Raw genomic sequence first — 18,949 nt, 5'->3', positions numbered from 1 at the left:
GGAAAGGTGTAACTGAGGTTATTAAGATCCTGACTTTTTCAATACATCTACTGGCACATATTTTAATACAACTCAGATGTCATTATAAAATGAGTTTTTACAGGGGGAGGCAGTGCAAGTCAGCCATATTCATGTCCATATTCATGTCCAAGATTACATAGAATTACATAGAATAAACCAGGTTGGAAGAGACCTTCAAGATCATCACGTCCAACCCATCAACCAATCCAACCCACCTAAACAACTAACCCATGGCACCAAGCACCCCATCAAGTCTCCTCCTGAACACCTCCAATGATGGCGACTCCACCACCTTCTCAGGCACCCCATTCTAGTCGGCAATCACTCTCTCTGTATAGAACTTCTTCCTAACATCCAGCCTAAACCTCCCCTGGCGCAGCCTGAGACTGTGTCCTCTTGTTCTGGTACTGGGTGCCTGGGAGAAGAGACCATCATCCAGCTGTCTACATGTCCATTTCAAATCATCAATATCTATTTTTTAGGCAAACTCCATATTTCCCTTATCAGATTCAGAAAAGTTTTCTACTCTAGTAATATATTGCCACCTTGCTTAGTCACCTTACAGAGGCTCCTTCCCTGAAACACTGCTACAGTGTAGTTGAGTGGATTCAGTAAAAGCTACAAAGGAGACAGACAGTAAATGGCTTCACTCAAATCCCAACCCAAACTTAGCCATACGATAACATCCTCGCAGAACTGAAACACGGCAATCTGTCCATGGCAGCACACAAACCAGTTGCTGTCTATGGACATAGAGGGGATGTACTTCTTTCTTACAAGCATGGAGTACCATTTCTACATAGTGTGCCTTCTTTTTTAGCTTAGTAGATCATGCAATGCAGTTTGCCCGCAAGCGCTAGTCAAGCATAAAATAGACTTTTATGTGGATTTGTGTTTTCTTACTCTCATAAACAGAATAAATGTAATGGTGAAGAAAATGAGTCTTGCTATCATGGATAAAGAATTTGTGGATGTGTTCACTCGTATTGCACATGACTGCCAAACAGGGTTCTCCAAGCACTTCTGTGAAATTATGGTTAGCTTTAAGGAAGTCAAAATTGTCCATCCCTGGGGGTGCAACTATGAAATCTGTCTTTGCTTTCCACCCCATCTTTCATCTCTCTTGAAAGAAAACAGTCACAAAATTCTGTGGTTTGTAGACTGAGTGCACAATGGATTGAAAAAAAAGATCATTATAGGTTTTTTTCCACAGCTTCACCTTTCATGCCTTTCATTTTCTCTGAGATAAAAGCTACTGTTTCATAACTCTTTGCCAAAGCTCCCAAGTTTTCAGCATTAGCAAAATATGGCGGGTTTTTTTTTGTTGCAGAACCACTTTGTAAGTGAATATACATTAGCATGCAAACTGCACAGTGCTGCACCATACACTGTTTTAAGAATATATGTCTCATCTGTCATGATGAAAGATACAAAGCGGCATCAAAACTGGGAGTTCTTGACACAACTAGTGATTGTCTTCTGCTCTCCATGGCAGCTTGGGTACAACATCAAATTTCATCTATAATGTAGGAGATGAAAACTATTCTCATAGAGCACATTTAGAACGAATCACCTGCTTTTACCTTCCCACCAGTCCAACTTGTGTGAAGAAATGCACTTGCCTCAAGCTAGTGCATTCCTCTGGAGACAGGGCACACGTGATAAGCTGTGCTCCTTGTCCTTGCTGTGCTGTTTGACAGGGTGGAAGCACAGATACCACAAGTTCATGTCTGGATAACACCTTGCTGCCCATCCTCCACACACTCTGCATATTTTTGCCCTTTCAGTTGGTCATTTTCCTCTTACCTCCTCAATACTCTGAAGTTGCACATGCTCTACTCTTATACTTGTGCAATCTGCAGTGCACCTGGGTCCCACACAGCACACTACTGACTGCATGCAATTACCTTAGCTGGTCTCTTGTGAGCATTTCAAGGCTACAGCTTTTGTGAGACACAGAAGAGAGAAGACCACAACTTCTCTCTTAATTCTCTATGACACCAACTTCTAGTACAAAGATGAGGCAAAAGCACCATAGGGCACATACCAAAAGTATGGCTGCATAACAACATAGAGAGTTCTAAAGTAGTCCTTGAAGTTGGGAATCCCTGAATGACCAACAGGGCCAGCATAAGAAGAGACTTGCAAATGCCTCTGTTGAGCTTTTCTCATGCCAAGTTCAGAAGCAGGGCTGAAAATCAGTTAGTGGAAAATGAGTCAGACCTGTAAGCCTGGTGCATCCTGACCATCTTTCTTATTGCTGTGCCAGAAAGAACAGTGCAAGTGAGGTTGTGAGTATAAAACTATTCTCCAAAGTGAAATACTGCATGGAAAGGGATGTATGAAAACAACATTTCCCTTTCCTTCCTTGGTTCATGTGGGCAAAACAGTAAGACATTCTTTCCCTTCTCTTTATTACACCACAGCATCACATACACACAGAGATTACAAGATTGAATATTTGAGAATACTCATCCTCTTTTTAGCAAAGGAGTGGCACCGGTTGATTGGCAGAATAGAAATGCCTTACATGGCAAAATTGCAAACTATATGCATAGAGAGGGCAAGTTCCTATGCACATACTAAGTTGAAAACTTAACTTTGTGGGCTGACTTGGTTTGCCCTGGTAATGGCCCTTGCTGTGATAAGAAAGCAATCCGTTCTGTTGTTAGCTTCTCGCCCAGTGCTCCAAGCTTGCATGAGCTGTCCATTTGGACAGTACGTTCTATGTCCTGACTGTATTCAGAATCCTGACAGTGCTGCACATTGTCTCTATTATCATTCCTGTCAGCCAAACTCAACTACTTGCTAGCATTTGCCCAAGTTTTCCTTTGTTTTCAAACTTATAGAAGAAACTCGACAGGGCACTAGACAGAAAGGAAAATAATAGCTTTTGCAGTCTGTGACATTCTGTTATTTCTGGTGTATTTTACTATTACTACCAATGAGAAAAAAACCCAAACATTTTGATGGGGTGCTAACTATCCACCCTCTTTTCTAATTTTCTGCATACCAAATAGTATTTTCTAGTTTTCTGAAGTTTAAAGTAACACTAACAAGGTCATCATCTTATCATTGTATTTCAATAATGGTTCTCCTAGAAAATAATTTTAAAACAAAAAATCCTATCCCCATTTGTCTCTTGGAAAGGTACTACTAAAAAACCCAAAATCTTTAAAACCTAGTGTAAAAAAAGATCTTTCCAGATGTACAGTTTTCTATTCCCTTCTTTAAATATTGAACAAAATGTATATAGAGAAGATGTTCTCCCTTGAGAGAAGTATGCACCAGCCTTCACTTCTTAGCTGATTGAAATAGTGCCCTTAAAGTAGCAGCCTCGTGGAGAAAGCCTAACACACTGCAGTCATATTCCTTGTGCAACTTCCACTAGGCTTATAACTAACCATATAAGAACTATGCAGTTGTTAGCAGGTAACTGGAATGTCTGCAATAACTACAGTATTTCTTTTGCCCTTTTTCTGCTCTGGGGAATGTTCATAAACTACTTTCAGTGCACCATGCATTGCTGTGTAAGTCAGCAAGAGTTGGGAAGCTACAGAGGTTTTGAAAGATTTAAATCTCAGGAAAAGCAGGAGAAAGAAATAAAAGGCACACAATGTCTGACTCCAAATATACACATGGAAAAATAGCACACAACGCTGAGTCCTTCTCAGCATTATTTAATTGCTTGTCTCAGTTAACCTGCAGTCACATACCTCTTATTTCACTTGCATGCTTGTATTCAGCTGCAGTGATGGCAGATGGACTGACTAGCCACTCCCAGCTTGTACTACCCTGATATTTACTCTCACAGATGTGGTTCGGGAGGTACGGCATCTCCCCAAAACCTCCAGCTGGTTTAGTGTTTCCATTCTGATGCAGGCCTACCATTCTATGTTGCTAACTGTTAAAGAAAACTTTATGCAGGCCTACCATTCTATGTTGCTAACTGTTAAAGAAAACTTTCTGCAAAACTGGTTGGTACAGACATGCTGTTGATGGGAGCATAATTTGAGCATCCCAGCCTGTGTCAATATGTTGTTTCCTCTAAAGAGCACGTTAGTGGGAGCTAGGTGTAGTCAAAAACCCTGGTGCAATCCTCAACAGCCACTATTTCAAATATATTCAAAATGCTTAGCACCTTTGAGCAAGGCACTTTGTAAGAGTTGCTTCACAAACCTCTGCCAGCATTGTAACCCCCAACCATGCTATGCTTTGCTGCTGAGCTGTAGCATCTTGCACCTAGTAGCCTGACAGACATTTCTGTTTATGTTATATAAAACAGAGGTAAGGAAAGCAGGAAATTCACATGCTTCCATGAAGTTTTGGAGCTATTGCTGGCTAGGCAGAAATTTTCATGGCACCACAACCTACTAGGTCTCCTGCACTAAGCGGGGGACATGCCAGCAAGCACTGAATCTCTACATTCATTCATAAATGAACCTTGCAGACCACTATTCAGAAACTGTTACCTCACCATCCTCACATTTTAGAGCCCAGCTGCCTTTCTGCATGACTACCTTCTCTTGCAGCAGGAGAATCTCAGCCATTGAACCTGGTTTGTGAGTTTCATTATTTGAAAAGTTATAAAAGCTGTCAGGGCTGTAAATGCTTAAGGAAAACCACATCTCCACATCCTAAGAAACCAGTTTCTCAGACTTACACTATGAAACATTTCCCGTGCTTCTGTCAGTTAAGTATTACCTATATTAGGATAGAGGCACGGCTATCCTGGTATCAACCTATGAAACAAACAGAATCACAGAATCACACAGAACCAAGGCTGGAAAAGACCTTTGAGATCACCAAGCCCAACCTATCACCCAAAACCATCTAATCAACTAAACCCTGGCACTAAGTGCCTTGTCCAGATCTTCCCCTACTCAAATTTGGATCTGCTGCCCATATACTAGGACCAGAGAACTGCTCATGGTAGACTTGTGCATCTCTCCTGCTGGAAGAACTCTCTCTTCTCTTTGTTGTTCTTTGTAACTCCTGCACTTGTGCCTGTAGAACAAAGGGTTTCCATCTCATACTCCTGTTGTCTCTATACTCACACAGGAGAGACCACAGGGCTCCTTGTGGCATGGACTGTTCCTATTTAGCTGTAAGAGAGTTCAACTCTGCCAGCTAAACCCATTGGCTCCTCTTCAGCCCAGCAGTGTCCTGGCTTCACACAGCCTGCTCTCAGAAGCAAGCCCCCTCCCCCCCACACAGATGTGTGGGAAAACAACTGCAAAAAAAAACCCCTCTGGGCTGAGATCAAGAGTTTGCTGAGATGGTCACATTATACAATTACCTTAGCAGAAGGTGTGGGGTTTTGTTTGTTTGTTTGTTTGTTTGTTGAACCTCATACTGGCCTATCAAAATTATGGTTGGGTCTGTGAATAAATTATCTAATATCCAGGAGTAGTGGAACATCCTGAAAGTAACCATGTTAAGCATCTAGCAATCACTACAAGTCAACAATTTCTATCTGAATATCATTTTAATCTCCATTCTTTCTCAAAAACGCTGGTTTGACAGTCTGGTCCTTTTCCACCCCACCCCCTTATTCCTCTCAAACCCAGAGCACCTGGGCTCTGTTGGAGTCTCCTCCCACCCCAGGTGTGACCACTTTGCCTTCTCCACCCACTCACCTTCTTAATCCCTCCCAGGAGAGGCAGAAGCCCCCTTCTGAGCCCATCTGGGCTGGAGGATCCTCCTCTCATCACTGGTGAGTCCCCATGGTGCACACTGGGTGATGGTGGTGGTGACAACAAAGGCCGGGGGGCCTGGTGGCCCCCCGGTTAGAATCATAGACTCACAGAATCAATAAGATTGGAAAATACCTCAGAGATCAAGTCCAATCTGTCACCCAAGACCTCATGACTACTAAACCATGGCACCAAGTGCCACGTCCAATCCCCTCTTGAGCATCTCCAGGGACAATGTCTCCACCACCTCCCTGGGCAGCACATTCCAATGGCTAACAGCTCCTCTGTGAAGAACTTTCTCCTCACCTCAAGCCTAACCCTCCCCTGGTGCGGTTTAAGACTGTGTCTTCTTGTTCTGGTGCTGGTTCCCTGGGAGAAGAAACCAAACCCCACCTGTCTACAACCACCCTTCAGGTAGTTGTAGAGAGCAATGAGCTCTCCCCTGAGCCTCCTCTTCTCCAGGCTAAACAATCCCAGCTCCCAGCTGAGTACAGGGGCACAATGACTTCCTTGCTCCTGCTGGCCACACTGTCTGATGCAGGCCAGGATGCCGTTGTCCATCTTGGCCACCTGGGCACACTGCTGGCTCAAGTTCTGCCATGTGGTGTAGGAAATGGAAAACTGAGGTGTAAGGCTTCACAGCTACAAAACTAAGGCAGAACATGCTAAAATGCTGCAGATTATGGTTTAGTTGATTAGATAGAAGGTCTCTTCCAACCTGGTTTATTCTATTCTATCGTGTTGGATAGATTGGACTCGATCTCAAAGGTCTCTTCCAACCTTGTTTATTGTATCAGAAATGTATTAGACAATATATGGCACATAGGGACAGTGAAGCCATCTGAGATCTGAGCACAGTTAGTACATATTGTTTGGAAAAGTTATTAATTTTTTTTTTATGTTTTATTTTCCCCCACTCCTCCTCCTTTTATGTTAACCCATCTGAGTTAAATCTAATTGATTTGTTTTATTACAACTGGTGCAAAGCTGGCCTAAAGACTCATGTGAGGTGACTTTGCGGAGGCATACTCTACCTTTACTTTGTATGGCAGATTATTCTTTTTCCCCACCCCAGCTATTCTCAAAGAGTCCAGCTGTTGGCTTCTTTCATAGCAAGGAATCAGTACATACTGCTTTAAATTTTCTGTGCTGGTCATGCAAGTAAAAAGGCAGCTTAAAGACTTTGTAAGTTAAATCTGAAATTCTCCAAAGTCTCCACAGATCATGTGGCTTATGGCTTTCATTGAGTCATAGCTTGTAGACTTTAAAGGCCTGAAAGGAGTATTAGATCATAGGTGTAACCTGTATATTGCAGCTCATTAAATGTCAGTCAGTTACTCCTGTGCTGAGCTCAGTAACTTCTGTTTGCCTAAAGCATATCTTCTACAAAGGCATACAGCCTTGATCTGGAGACATCAAAAGAGGAAGAAACCACTGCTTCCCTCAGTATTTTGTTGCTGTGGTTAATCAAACTCCTAGCTATGAATTAATGCATTATTCTAACTTGAGCTTTTGTGGTTTGAGTTCACAGACACTTATCCTTGATGTGTTTTGGGTTTTTTTCTCCTAAAACAGTCCTTTAGTTCTCAGTATTTTCATCTCTTGGAAGTATGAACAAACAGTAATCAAGTCACCTCCCAATCTTCATTCTGATAAACCAAACAGATGGTGTTCTTTCATCTTGCATTAGAAACCTTTCCTATCCTTCAATCATTTCTGTGGCTCTCTTCTTTCTGCAATTTGTCTTTTTTGCTTTTTTTTTTTTTAAAGTGGGCAAGAGAATTATACAGAAAAATCCAGTGTCCATTTCACTAATACTGTGTAAAGAATACAATTATTCATACTTGCTATTCCTGTTCACTATTCCCCTGATTATACAGGCAAGGATTTTCCATTACCCTCTTTTACCACAGCTTCACAACAGGAGTTCACACTTAACTGTTTCTCCTTTATGACCCTTAAATGCTTTTCCGAGTTGCTGCCTTCTAGTTTCTTGACCCAAAAGTTTTGTTTACTGTAACTCAATGTAGCAACACATTGGACTTATCTAAAGAGTGATGACACAACTTGTTGTACCTAAAACATAAGGAAACTGGGGGGGAGAAGTTTCATTTTAAGAAGGCTTATGCCTTTTAAAGTAATAGATCAGTTTTTGAGTACCAGGCTGAGTTATCTGAACAAAACCAATGTGACAGTGAGCATGTTACAAGGAAATCCACACTATGTCTGATTTTATGCAGTGAACAATAATTTGCATTTCCCTGAGAAATAAAACTCAAGTGAATAATATTTCTAGTGCTCGACAGCTGCATGGCTTCCAGCTTTCTCATGTTGTTTGGTCTTTCAGAAAGAGCTTCTGTGGAACTTATGAAGCACTGGAAATATGAAGGAAGGTCTGAAGAGAGCAATGAAGGACAATGAGGAAGTTTAAAAGCAAACAAATAAATAAAGGGATAGCACTGATGTTTACCAAGGCTGTTGTGGCAGTTTTAGGCTGATGCCTGGGAAATTTTTCCACAGATTGAGAAGAAAGTGGTAGAAGGTAAATAAATTACCATTGGATACAAAAGAAAAATAGTAAGGTCTAAATAATCCCATTGGTCTGATAACTGAAATCAAGTTAGTTACTATAAACTAACTCTCTTTCTTTCTTGGCTCCTCACTCTAGCAGATACTACCTGGTCGTGTCTGCTGGCTTGCTGATCTTGGCTGTGTTCCTTTGTTGTGGCTAAGTACTGGCAAGTTACTCTATGCTGTTCTTTCTCTTTCCCTTGTCCAGAGGTGGGGAGAAGGGGAATCTATTGGTAATCCCCTGGTTTTGTCCAGGGGGTTCTTGTGTAAATACATGTAAATAATGTATATTTTGTACATATTCATTGCATTTCCTATTTCTAGATGGCAGTTTTGCTTGTAAATATAGCTTCATTTGCCTCCAACTGAGCTGGTCTGGCAATTTTATTTTGGAGGTAATTTCAACCCACCACAGCTGTAAAACTGGAGGTCAGAAAAAATAATCTATACTCTTCATTATTCATTACCACTAATGGAATATCACAAAATACAGATATATACATTAACATTTATAGTTTCACTGCTACCGCAATAAAACTTATCCAGCTACAACTGCTGAAATAACAACTGATCCAGAAATGTGTGTGTATATATAAGAGAATTAGCTGGAGACATCTTGAGCAAGTAAAGTCCCACAAGCCAAGCTGTGAATTTGTGTTATAAACACATGTTTATGCAGAGCAGTACTGATTTTACTCCTGAGTGATAACACAGATTGGTGAGATCTATAACATAATAAAGTTATAAAAGGAAAGTTTTTATTTGACCCAGTGACTTGATGATTCAGATATGTTTTAAAAGAGAGAAAATCAAACTGAAATGGTTTAAAAAAAAACTCTTTTAAAAGTCTCTTTTTCCTTTTTATTAGAGGGGATTAAAACACCACTTCACTCAATTTTCCTCTGTCTTAAGTTATTTGTAGAACTCCATGGTATATTTTTGTTTAAATATTAAAAGTATCTACTAAGATACAGCAGTAGTTGCTTCCTTCCTGTCATTCAGCTTTGATTTCTGTAGAGGGGTTTGGAACACAAGCCCTGTGAGGAAAGACTGAGGGAGCTGGGATTGCTTAGCCTGGAGAAGAGGAGACTCAGGGGTGACCTTGTTACTCTCTACAACTACCTGAAGGGAGGTTGTAGACAGGTGGATGTTGGTCTCTTCTCCCAGACAGCCAGTACCAGAATGAGAGGACACAGTCTCAAGCTGCGCCAGTGGAAGGTTTAGGCTGGATGTTAGGAAGACGTTCTACACTGAGAGAGTGATTGCCCATTGGAATGGGCTGCCTGGGGAGGTGGTGGAGTTGCTGTCATTGGAGGTTTTCAGGAGGAGACTTGATGGGGTGCCATGGTTTAGTTGTTTGGGTGGGTTGGATTGGTTGATGGGTTGGAGGTGATGATCTTGAAGGTCTCTTCCAACCTGGTTTATTCTATGTATGTATTCTATACCTCAAGATATATATGTATAAAATCTGTACACAGCAGAAAAGAGAACTACTGGCACAGGGAAGAAAAATACAAATAAATATTGGGTTACTTTATGCTTTCTTGTGTGTTTTTTCTTTTTAATTTAGCTCTGGATATTTTATATACCCACTCCACATATTATATGGGGAGAGATGCACAGCAGTAAGATTTGTAGAGGGATTATTTTATGCAAACCAGAACATACCTGAACTCCTTTATTTATCTTTTCCAAATCTAGTAATCCCCCCAAAAGACACTTATCTTGAGTTTTTTGTCAATTTCCTCTGCTACCCAAAATTTTGCACAAAATATATGTAAATGGGTCACATTTTGAAGTAAATTTTCCTTTACTTTTGTACTAGTGAGAAAGCAGAGCTTGATGCTAATAAAAACCAGCATCTATGCAGAATGAGGTGAAGAAAGCTACAATGAATGAGATGTATACCTGGGGCTAGTTATACCACCAGCAGAATTTCAGACCAAAAGATGCAACTGAACTGAAATTAACAGGTTTTCACTGTGCATATAGTCTTTTCAAACACAACTAGAACAGAATTGCAGTTCACAGTGTCTACAGTTTTTTTTCAGGAAATGAAGAATTTGATTGTAAATAACCAAAGGAGAGAGACAGGGTTGTTTCAGAAAACAAATGGTAGCAGGAAAGATAATCATCCAGGAACATGCAAATGTAAGCAAGGAACAATATCTAGTTCTGAATGGGGAGAAAAAAAAAAAATATCTTTCTGGAACTTTAGTACTAGTGTGCTGTGTCACTGCTTCTAGTCAGAGTCATGATACTAAACAAAAGTTAGAGGCTTATCTGTATTTGACATAAAAATTAAGTCCAAAGAGTTGCCTGTGACTTTAAATTTGTAAAAAATCCCCAACTAACCAATTATAAAACATAAAAGTTGTAGCAAACCTGAGAGACTATTGCCATTGGCAAGACAACAGGATTAATAATGTCCTACTACTAATTCTGGATACTAGCAGAAAAACATGAGGAGCATCTGAGGGAGCTGGGATGGTTTAGTCTGGAGAAGGGGAGGCTGAGGGAAGACCTCATTACTCTCTAGAACTCCTTAATGGTGTAGTGAAGTGGGAGTTAGTCTCTCCTCCTCTCTAGTATAATGTGATAGAATTAGAGGAAATGGCCTCAAATTGTGCCAGGGGAGGTTTAGATTGGATATTAGGAAACAGTTCTTTGCTGAAAGAGCGGTCAGGCATTGAAATAGGCTGCCCTGGGGGGTGGTGGAGTCACTGTTCCTGCAAGTGTTAAAAATATGTGGACATGGCACTTTGGGACATGGCTTGATGGCCATGGTGGTGTTACATCAACAGTTGTACCTAAAGATCTTAGAGGTCTTTTCCAAACAAAAAAAAAATCACTGATTCTATCCCCTCTGCTTATGAGTAAATTAGGGGGGAAATTTTTGGTTGTTTTTTTTCTTTTAAATGTCAACATTAAAAAAACTAAATCCCTGACAGAGGGATGAGCAAAATGAAATAGTCAAGTAGCAACTAGAATCAGAAGAATCCAAGAGAAATAAGGTTTTTCAAGATACTAAGAGGCACACAAGTCAGCCTGTCTGGGGAAAAAGAACAGAGAAGGAGGCTAAGACGATTCTTTCGTTCACACCACTCAGAGCAGTGCATACGCTTCCAGCACATCAAACTTCTCTGCATGCAGAGACTACATGATGCAATCACAGCAGAGCTGTGGTAGGATCACCAAGTACAGAAAATGCACTAAAACTGTGGAAAAAAAAATGCCTGATACTAAATAGAATCCTGATGTCAACCCAACGCTCCTCATGCTTTTAGGAGCTGAGCCCTAAGAAGGCCAGTAAAAAAACAGCAGGATAATGCTAATTAAGCAATTACGAAATATATGTGTACATGATGGGTCCAGGTTGTTTTTAGTATTTTAAAGTTCAGTAGCTTTTGTTTGGGGGTCAATTATTTGAAGAAGATAGTGCAAAGATGAGCATATCTTTGTTACTGTTTGACAGTTACACAATTTAATACACAAATGGTTACGTTAATATTTGTGTGTGGTGGCTGAGCACAGCCAGGTTGGACAGTCTGATCCAGGTGTTCACATAATCAACAAGAGTTCTGCTGTCTTCCCTGACACTCCATCCAGCTTAGCATCATGCTGAATGGGTACATGTGGGAGAATCATCTGCAGCACCTGAACAGGATGTGTGGAGAGGCTATGTGAATCAGTGATCCAGCATCAAGGCAAGAGGACATTGTTCTCCTGGAGAGATCACTTTTTAAATGAGAATTTCTCAATCTAGGTGAGTTGCAAAACCCATTTTTGCTCTTCCTGCAGTGGAGGGTATTAGGTCTTTCTGTTTGGTCAAGTTTTTAAAATCTTAGAACTTTCCTCCCATTTCCTGATTGCTTAATGCATTATTCCATTTTTTTTTTCCTGACAGAAGTGCATAGCTGCAGCTGTACATAGCAAGCCTATTGCAATGTTTCTTCAACCTCATCCAACATGACAAAGTAAAAGAGACTGTGCAAAATCGAAAAGCCTGGTTAGAACACCCTGGACTCCATGGTATGGAAACCATTATTTTGTCTAAGATCCTTTATGCCCTCTACTGTAAGAAACAAAATTCCTGGATCACAGTTTCAAGTTCATGCTCCTCCTGCATTCATGTGCATTCAGATAAATAGGAACATGTCCCATTTTAGAGTTGTTGCTCTTACAGTGGTTCAGTGGTAGTTTGATCACAGATCACACAAATACCTTGTAAGAGGTGAGGATGAAGAGGCTGATGAGCAGTAAGAACAGCTGTCATCTCATCGTGATCAGAAGGATGTATGTACTCATAAATGCTATTACCAGTAAGCTCCACCTGCAAAGAGACATGCAACATGTGAAGCAGTGCAGCTGGCTATTTCTTTTTCCCTGTCCCAAAAGTGTTGTTAACTAACCTACATACACTGACTGCATTTGGTAACTACACACAATTTTTAAAACATAAGTTGAGTATTTCAAACCCATGTTCCAAATTATACCCATTAATCTAAATTAATTCCTTCCTCAGCAGTAACTAATATTATAGGGGCTTTTGTGGGAATTTTGGGTGATGATCCAGATACAGAAGAGCTGCTGTTATGGAAATCTGTAAGATGAAGTGCGAAAACAAAGCAGCTACAGAAATGATAGATTGACACAAAATGGGATAAAGTCTCTGTGAACTGTGCTAATGTCTCTCAGGAAGACAGATATCCAAGAAAAATTGCTTCTGCAGGTTCCCAGAAAATACCACCTGCCTTTGGCTGGCAGCTGAGCCTTCAGAGCCAAACCACTACACTGACACGATTACTTTGTGTCTTTTCAAAGCCAATCCACCACATTCAATCGACAGTAGTGTGATGGGCTCAGAACAGTACCCAGTGAATTCAAAAGCCAATCTTCTGCAGATTTTCATGGGCATGGGATTGAACCTTCACTACTTTACATAAACATACACAGTTAAGACTAAATCTGTCTTAAATATCCCCCTCTTCTCCCTCGAACTCACTTGAACTTTGCTCACACAAGAATGTATTTTTGCCTTTCTGACTGTTATGCCAGTAGCACAACTGTAGCACAAAAAAACCTGAATGGCATGCTCCGTATGTCCTTTTAGCTAACTCCACTTGCCACGTACAAAACTCACCAACAAAAGTCTCCAGGTAGATGCAGTAATTGATTTAAGGAGTGAACCAATACTTTGAGCCTGTGTTTTAAATTAGTGTCAGGCTGCCCAATTGTTCGGTGTGGCCTGGTGTGCCTTGGGCCCCCAAGATCAGAGACAGCCGAGAACTGAACTAATTTAACCTGTTATTCTGAGCCAATCCTACTGGTTTGCTAAGATGTGTGATTTGCCTTTTCTTTGGAATAAGTGATGTTGCCTGCCCTTACAGAACAATCTTTTTCCAAAAATGTTTCTCATCATTCCATTTTCTGCATTCCTCATGGAATGTCGCTTCCGAAGGCTTTGCAAACTAACATTTTTTTTTCTATCTGTCTATCTCCCACTCCTTCTTTCCAACAATACCTGCCTGCAAAAATTGAACCAGCAACACTAATTCTAAACAGAATAAAATTTCACTGAATAAGGTAAGAAAGAGGGAGAGGGAAGGGGAAGGGGAAAGGGAAGGGGAAGGGGAGTGGCTTCCTTTGTGTAATTTTCTCTGAAAGATCTCCCTAAAAAGCATTGGCTGTTCCTTTTCAGGATGGTAAGAGGTTGTAACCTGTTACAGTAACACCCCTTATTCAAGCATTAGTGACAGGGAAAGGAAGGAGAATATAAAATCTTGCTGTGAGCCATGCTTCTGTTTGTTTTTAATTACATTAATTTACATAGAGTAAAGAGTATTGTAAATGTCCATAACTACCTCTGTAAATATCATAACCAGATACAGATACATAAACCAAATGTTTATAAACTTCTAATAATTGCTATGCTGATAGACCTTTTAGTGGCCTATATGCTTATAAACCAGAACATGAGAAAAAAAAGTCATTGCAGAAATACACAGCTGTGGTCAGCATTCAGGATGAAACGGGTATCACTTGTGACTTGGTTCTTATTTTATCTTTGGCTAATAGTGATCTTGGTGAAAAGTATGCTGTGCCTTTGAAATGAAAATAATTGTATTGGACAATGCAGCTTCCAAAGCTCATGGTTGGCTGGCTGTGTGCAAACAATCTCTCCCTCATTGTAAAGACTTTCTCACAAAAACACCACCAAGTGACCTGGCTAGTAACATTAGTTGCAGTAATCCAAAAGGTTGTGTTGCACCTCTGCTGTGATCAAGTATAAATGGCAACCACATCAACATCTTAAAAAGCTTAGCTCACAGGTATCTCTTGCTTTTCCAGAAGTCACTACCTATTTCAAAAGGCCTACTCACAGAAATACGCATTTGTTGCCAGGATTCACAGAACTGGACCCAAGGTCACAGTTTTACCCAAACTGTAATTTGGGTCCCAGTGTTTATATATAAAATTCAAAACTAAAGAGCTTTGTCTAACTAATGACCAGTTTTTTCTGGTTATACACATAGGAATTTCTACCCTGATGTATGCATTTGCAACCCCAGCAAAATCAGCGGGAGGTGAACATACAACACTGAAACCAAAATTGACTGTAAAAACGCAAGTGGAAACATAAAGCCGTCAGCAAAGAGATGGGGGCTATGTAAGAGTCAAATAACCAAAATATGTATACATCATTTCGAAACTGACCACAGTCTCCTGCTACTCATAGTGCCTGCATGCCATTTTAAAGCCTACAATGAAACACTGGAAAGTTTAAATAAATAAATAAATATGGTCCAATTCATAAGCCTTCTAAAACCCCCATGCCTCAGACTTATTAAACCAGCTTCCTCGATGCAGCTTTTTAATGTCTGTAAATACCTGCTTACTACCAAATATTGCTATTTCCTACTAGGAGGTTTTTTTATGTGTAACTCAGATGCACACATTTTTCCTGCCAAGAAGTGATTCATAATAAACACAGAGGATTAAGCAGAGGGATTCTGGAGCAAATAATTACATATTTTGCCTTCGTATACTTATTTGTTGAAAGCAAAATAAAATTAGAGAAGTTCAGATGTTTGTGGTCAAATATTTCAAGACTTATCAAGAGTCAAAGATTAGTCTGGCTCTCTCATAAATCCAGAAAATGGCTGGAACAAGCTCCAGACTTTCAAAATTATATAGATATCTATTTTTCACCATTGTTTCCTAAAGGGATTTTCTTCTCCATTCTTTGGACTCTAAGGTGAAAAAAAAATCCTTAGGGAATTTGAACCTATTTGTTACCCACAGTAAAACAAAACAAAGGCAAGAAGCACACTCTTTCAGCTAGTACAAGTCAAATCAACACTGGTCTGAAGCCAGCTAAAATTAGAGGGAGATGGAGGACGGGGACCTAACCATCAGTATTTACAACATTTACTGTTACTTTTCGGAGCAAAGGCAGATCAAAATCCAAAGCCACAAATTAAGTGACAGATCCACAAATTAAGATGTAGCCTTTTCAGGAATACCATTTCTGCTTCTCTGATGCTCTAGGCATAAGTGAGTGGAGTAGTGCTGAAAAACAAGCCTTATTTAATATATAAATAACTAAACTAGCCTAACTATACTAGCCGTTGAAGGCTTATTCAGAAGCTCTAATTTCTTTCTGCTGAAGTCAGATTCAAGATCAACTACAAGATAAAGTCTGTCCAAGAATATCCTGCAAAATGTTTTTAAATGGAGCTTTTATTTACTTTAAATACACATTTGTTTAAACAAATTGCACTTTAACTGGAAATTGATGTGTGGACTAGTTAATTGTCAAATTATTTAATAAAAGGGCCTTTGTAAGCACATTCTAAAAAAAAAATGTCTACAATCATCATCACTTTGATCTCAGTTTGTATTGGCTGCAGCTCTATAAGAGCACTTGTTGAAAACGTAGTGTGGGATTATGACTCGGTGAGGGAGACTTACAGAATTTGCTCCTACAAACCAATCTCATTCTTGTTAGTGTTAGTGGCAAAACTCCCAGTGATTTCCAGAAAAGTAGGAACAAGAACTCACTTAGAGCCCTGGGAAGCTTACAGGAATACGCTAGTATCAATGTATTAATAGCCTAGCACATAGGAGTAGCCCAGAATTAATGCTAGTACTACGTAAAGCAAAACAGAACACTGAGAAAAAGCAAGAGCAGACCAGATGACAAAACACTATGAGGAGCAAGGGGAAAAAAAAATCAGTGCCTTGTTTAGCTGGGGGTTTGTCTTTATAAATAAAAAACTGCACACTGTCAAATTGATGGAGCATTCAGTGTTTTTAAAGTCTAAAATGCTCTTAAATTTCCCATCCCCCTTGGATCCAAGATTTCTGAGGAGTTCAAGTATGCATCCCGTTCATCTCTGCCACAGTGAAGTATTTGTGATTTTGCTTATTAAACTGAATTCAATAAGAAATTTGACCAAATCCTCTCGTTTCCCTCTGCATGTCTTGCAACAAGGCAAGACAGACATTTATGTGTAATACACATGAAGTTCAGTCTGTGCAAGATGGCCATAAGACATGAGGGCTAAATGTGACTTCAGTTCCCTTTTCTTGAATGTGACAAAGTCTTTTTAGTGCCACATTGGTCACATACTTCTTTAATTTCACCAGATGACTGGGTAGTACTGAGACCTACAAGATCTGATTATTTGATATTCCTCAAAAAGAAAGAAAAGAAAGAAAATTTCTGGACAAAACCTGAAAGATCAACACAGGACAGTGAGACTCTCCTTCAGCAAAGACAGATGGGAACGTTCAGTGTTTTGGAATAATTGTACTGACTAAATTAATCTATTCAAGCAGCCAACAACACTGTGGGTCTTAAAAATAAAAATAAGAAAAGGCAACCCCCCCCTTTAGTAAAGCTTTTGATTCACAGTAGAAAATATGACCATTCTCTAGGAAAGTTTATTCTAAAATAAAGCAATATATAAACTAACTTGAACGTGCATTAAACGTTATGAAACAACTAATACTATACTGCAACCAACTCAACTGAACAAACTGCTTGAACTAAGAGTGTTCTCTGTTCAATGTTGCCAGGAAAAGAAAATATCAGCTGGAATGCTGATTCTCAACATTATTTTTTCTTACAAAGACTACAAAAATACCCAGTCATTGTAGCTGCCCTCGGATTTAGAAGTGGTGTTTGTGAGATTATATAACCTTTTCTATGCTATTCAGACTTAATTTGTTTCTCACAGCTACTAATTCCAACAGGACTACACATCCCAAGAACTTCACAGTTTGTCAATCAAAAATATTGGTTACTACCAAAATCAAAGTACATATATAATCCCAGAACTCAGCCTTTTTCTCTGTTTATCAGAATAGCCACAGAGCATATTCCCCAGACATTTCCAGAACATCCTGCTCTCTCTCACTTTTTCATCTCCTTATTCTTCTTCCCTCTGCCATTAAATCCTTATTTCACTTTATTTAACTCTAAGAAGTGTTTAAGCTGCAACTGGTTCTGAAGAAATGCTTCTGTTTCTTACAAGTCTCATTCGGGGCCCAGTGAAATTAATTAGGAGTTTTTCTAGTGGACTTCACTAAGCTTAAGGTCAGGTGCTACCAATGAATTTGTGCAATACGTTTACACACAAAGGTATGGAAACTTGCACTCTGCAATAAATTCAGACTGTTTGCCCCTGTGCCTATCCCAAGAAGGCAAAAAAAAAAAAAAATTAGAAATGTCCTTCTAAGAAAAAAACCACCAAAACAATAAAAAACCCTTATACTTCTTGTGCAGAACAGTAGTAAACTGAGTTTTATGAGTTCTATCACAACCATATAAAACGCTTTACTGAAAAGACCACTGAGCTGGAAAAACTCAGGAAAAACTACCCTGAATTCCATGTGAACACTCATAAATCTGCCCCCCCCCTTTTCTTTCTTTTCCTAAAGCACATTTACCGTAAACCTCATGTTCCACATCAGATTTCCCCTCTATTTCATAGCAATTCTCAATATCTCACACAATCTAAAGCATACAAACTTGAATTCTAAACTTTATTTCAGATGTATAGTGTTACCACACAGGCAATAGGTTGGGGTTTCGAGTTCTGTATACATCTGTAATTTGCAATATCATGTTATTTATTACCCTTCTGAAAGGTAATGAGGAGGAAAATACAATGAACAAGTAAGATATAAAGACAGACATGATGTGGGTTTAAGTACAAGAAAGTTGAATGTTTGGATAAGGATATTTGTCTATTTGTCACAGAATGAAGTTGAAGCTTCAAATGCCCCTAAAAAATTATATTGTACATGAGGCAAGATAGCAGTGTTAGGTTCCAAATCTATCTGTATTTAACAGATAAACAGTAGAAATTTCTCATACCTGAGATAAACCAAGATGTACAGATGCTGTTTCCGAGATGTACATTATTTTGCCATCCGATGCTACCACAAAAACAAAGCCATCCAAAGTCTGGAAAATAAAAACCAGAGCGGTATGTGTGGTAAAAAGCAGGCAGTCTTGTTAAGCCATTTACAAGGAAGAACATGTTGGATTCCTTCAGAGGAAGATTGCTATGCAACTTCAAGAGCACAAAAGTAACAGCAACATTTAAGGAACAGAAAGGTTTATCCAGTGCTGTTGCTCCAAATTCTAT

The 18,949-nt window shown here is 39.6% G+C and overlaps 1 protein-coding gene across 1 annotated transcript in view; it reads right to left on the bottom strand.

Annotated features, from left to right (window-relative positions):
* SIM2 (SIM bHLH transcription factor 2) overlaps window positions 1–18,949 on the bottom strand; it is a 69,062-nt gene that overhangs the window by 36,663 nt on the left and 13,450 nt on the right. The window contains exons 4-5 of the mRNA XM_068144597.1: window positions 18,676–18,765; window positions 12,513–12,621 (exon numbers count right to left, since the gene is read on the bottom strand). Of these exons, the coding sequence (XP_068000698.1) occupies window positions 12,513–12,621; window positions 18,676–18,765 (199 nt within the window). The remainder of the gene's footprint in view (window positions 1–12,512; window positions 12,622–18,675; window positions 18,766–18,949) is intronic.

The sequence above is a fragment of the Melanerpes formicivorus genome, unplaced genomic scaffold (genome assembly GCF_026170545.1).
Source record: "Melanerpes formicivorus ecotype bairdi unplaced genomic scaffold, bMelFor1.0.p_v2 SCAF_11, whole genome shotgun sequence".
Classification (NCBI taxonomy): Eukaryota; Metazoa; Chordata; class Aves; order Piciformes; family Picidae; genus Melanerpes; species Melanerpes formicivorus.
Note: the sequence above shows the minus strand (reverse complement) of the source record. Positions and strands in the feature narration are given on the sequence as shown.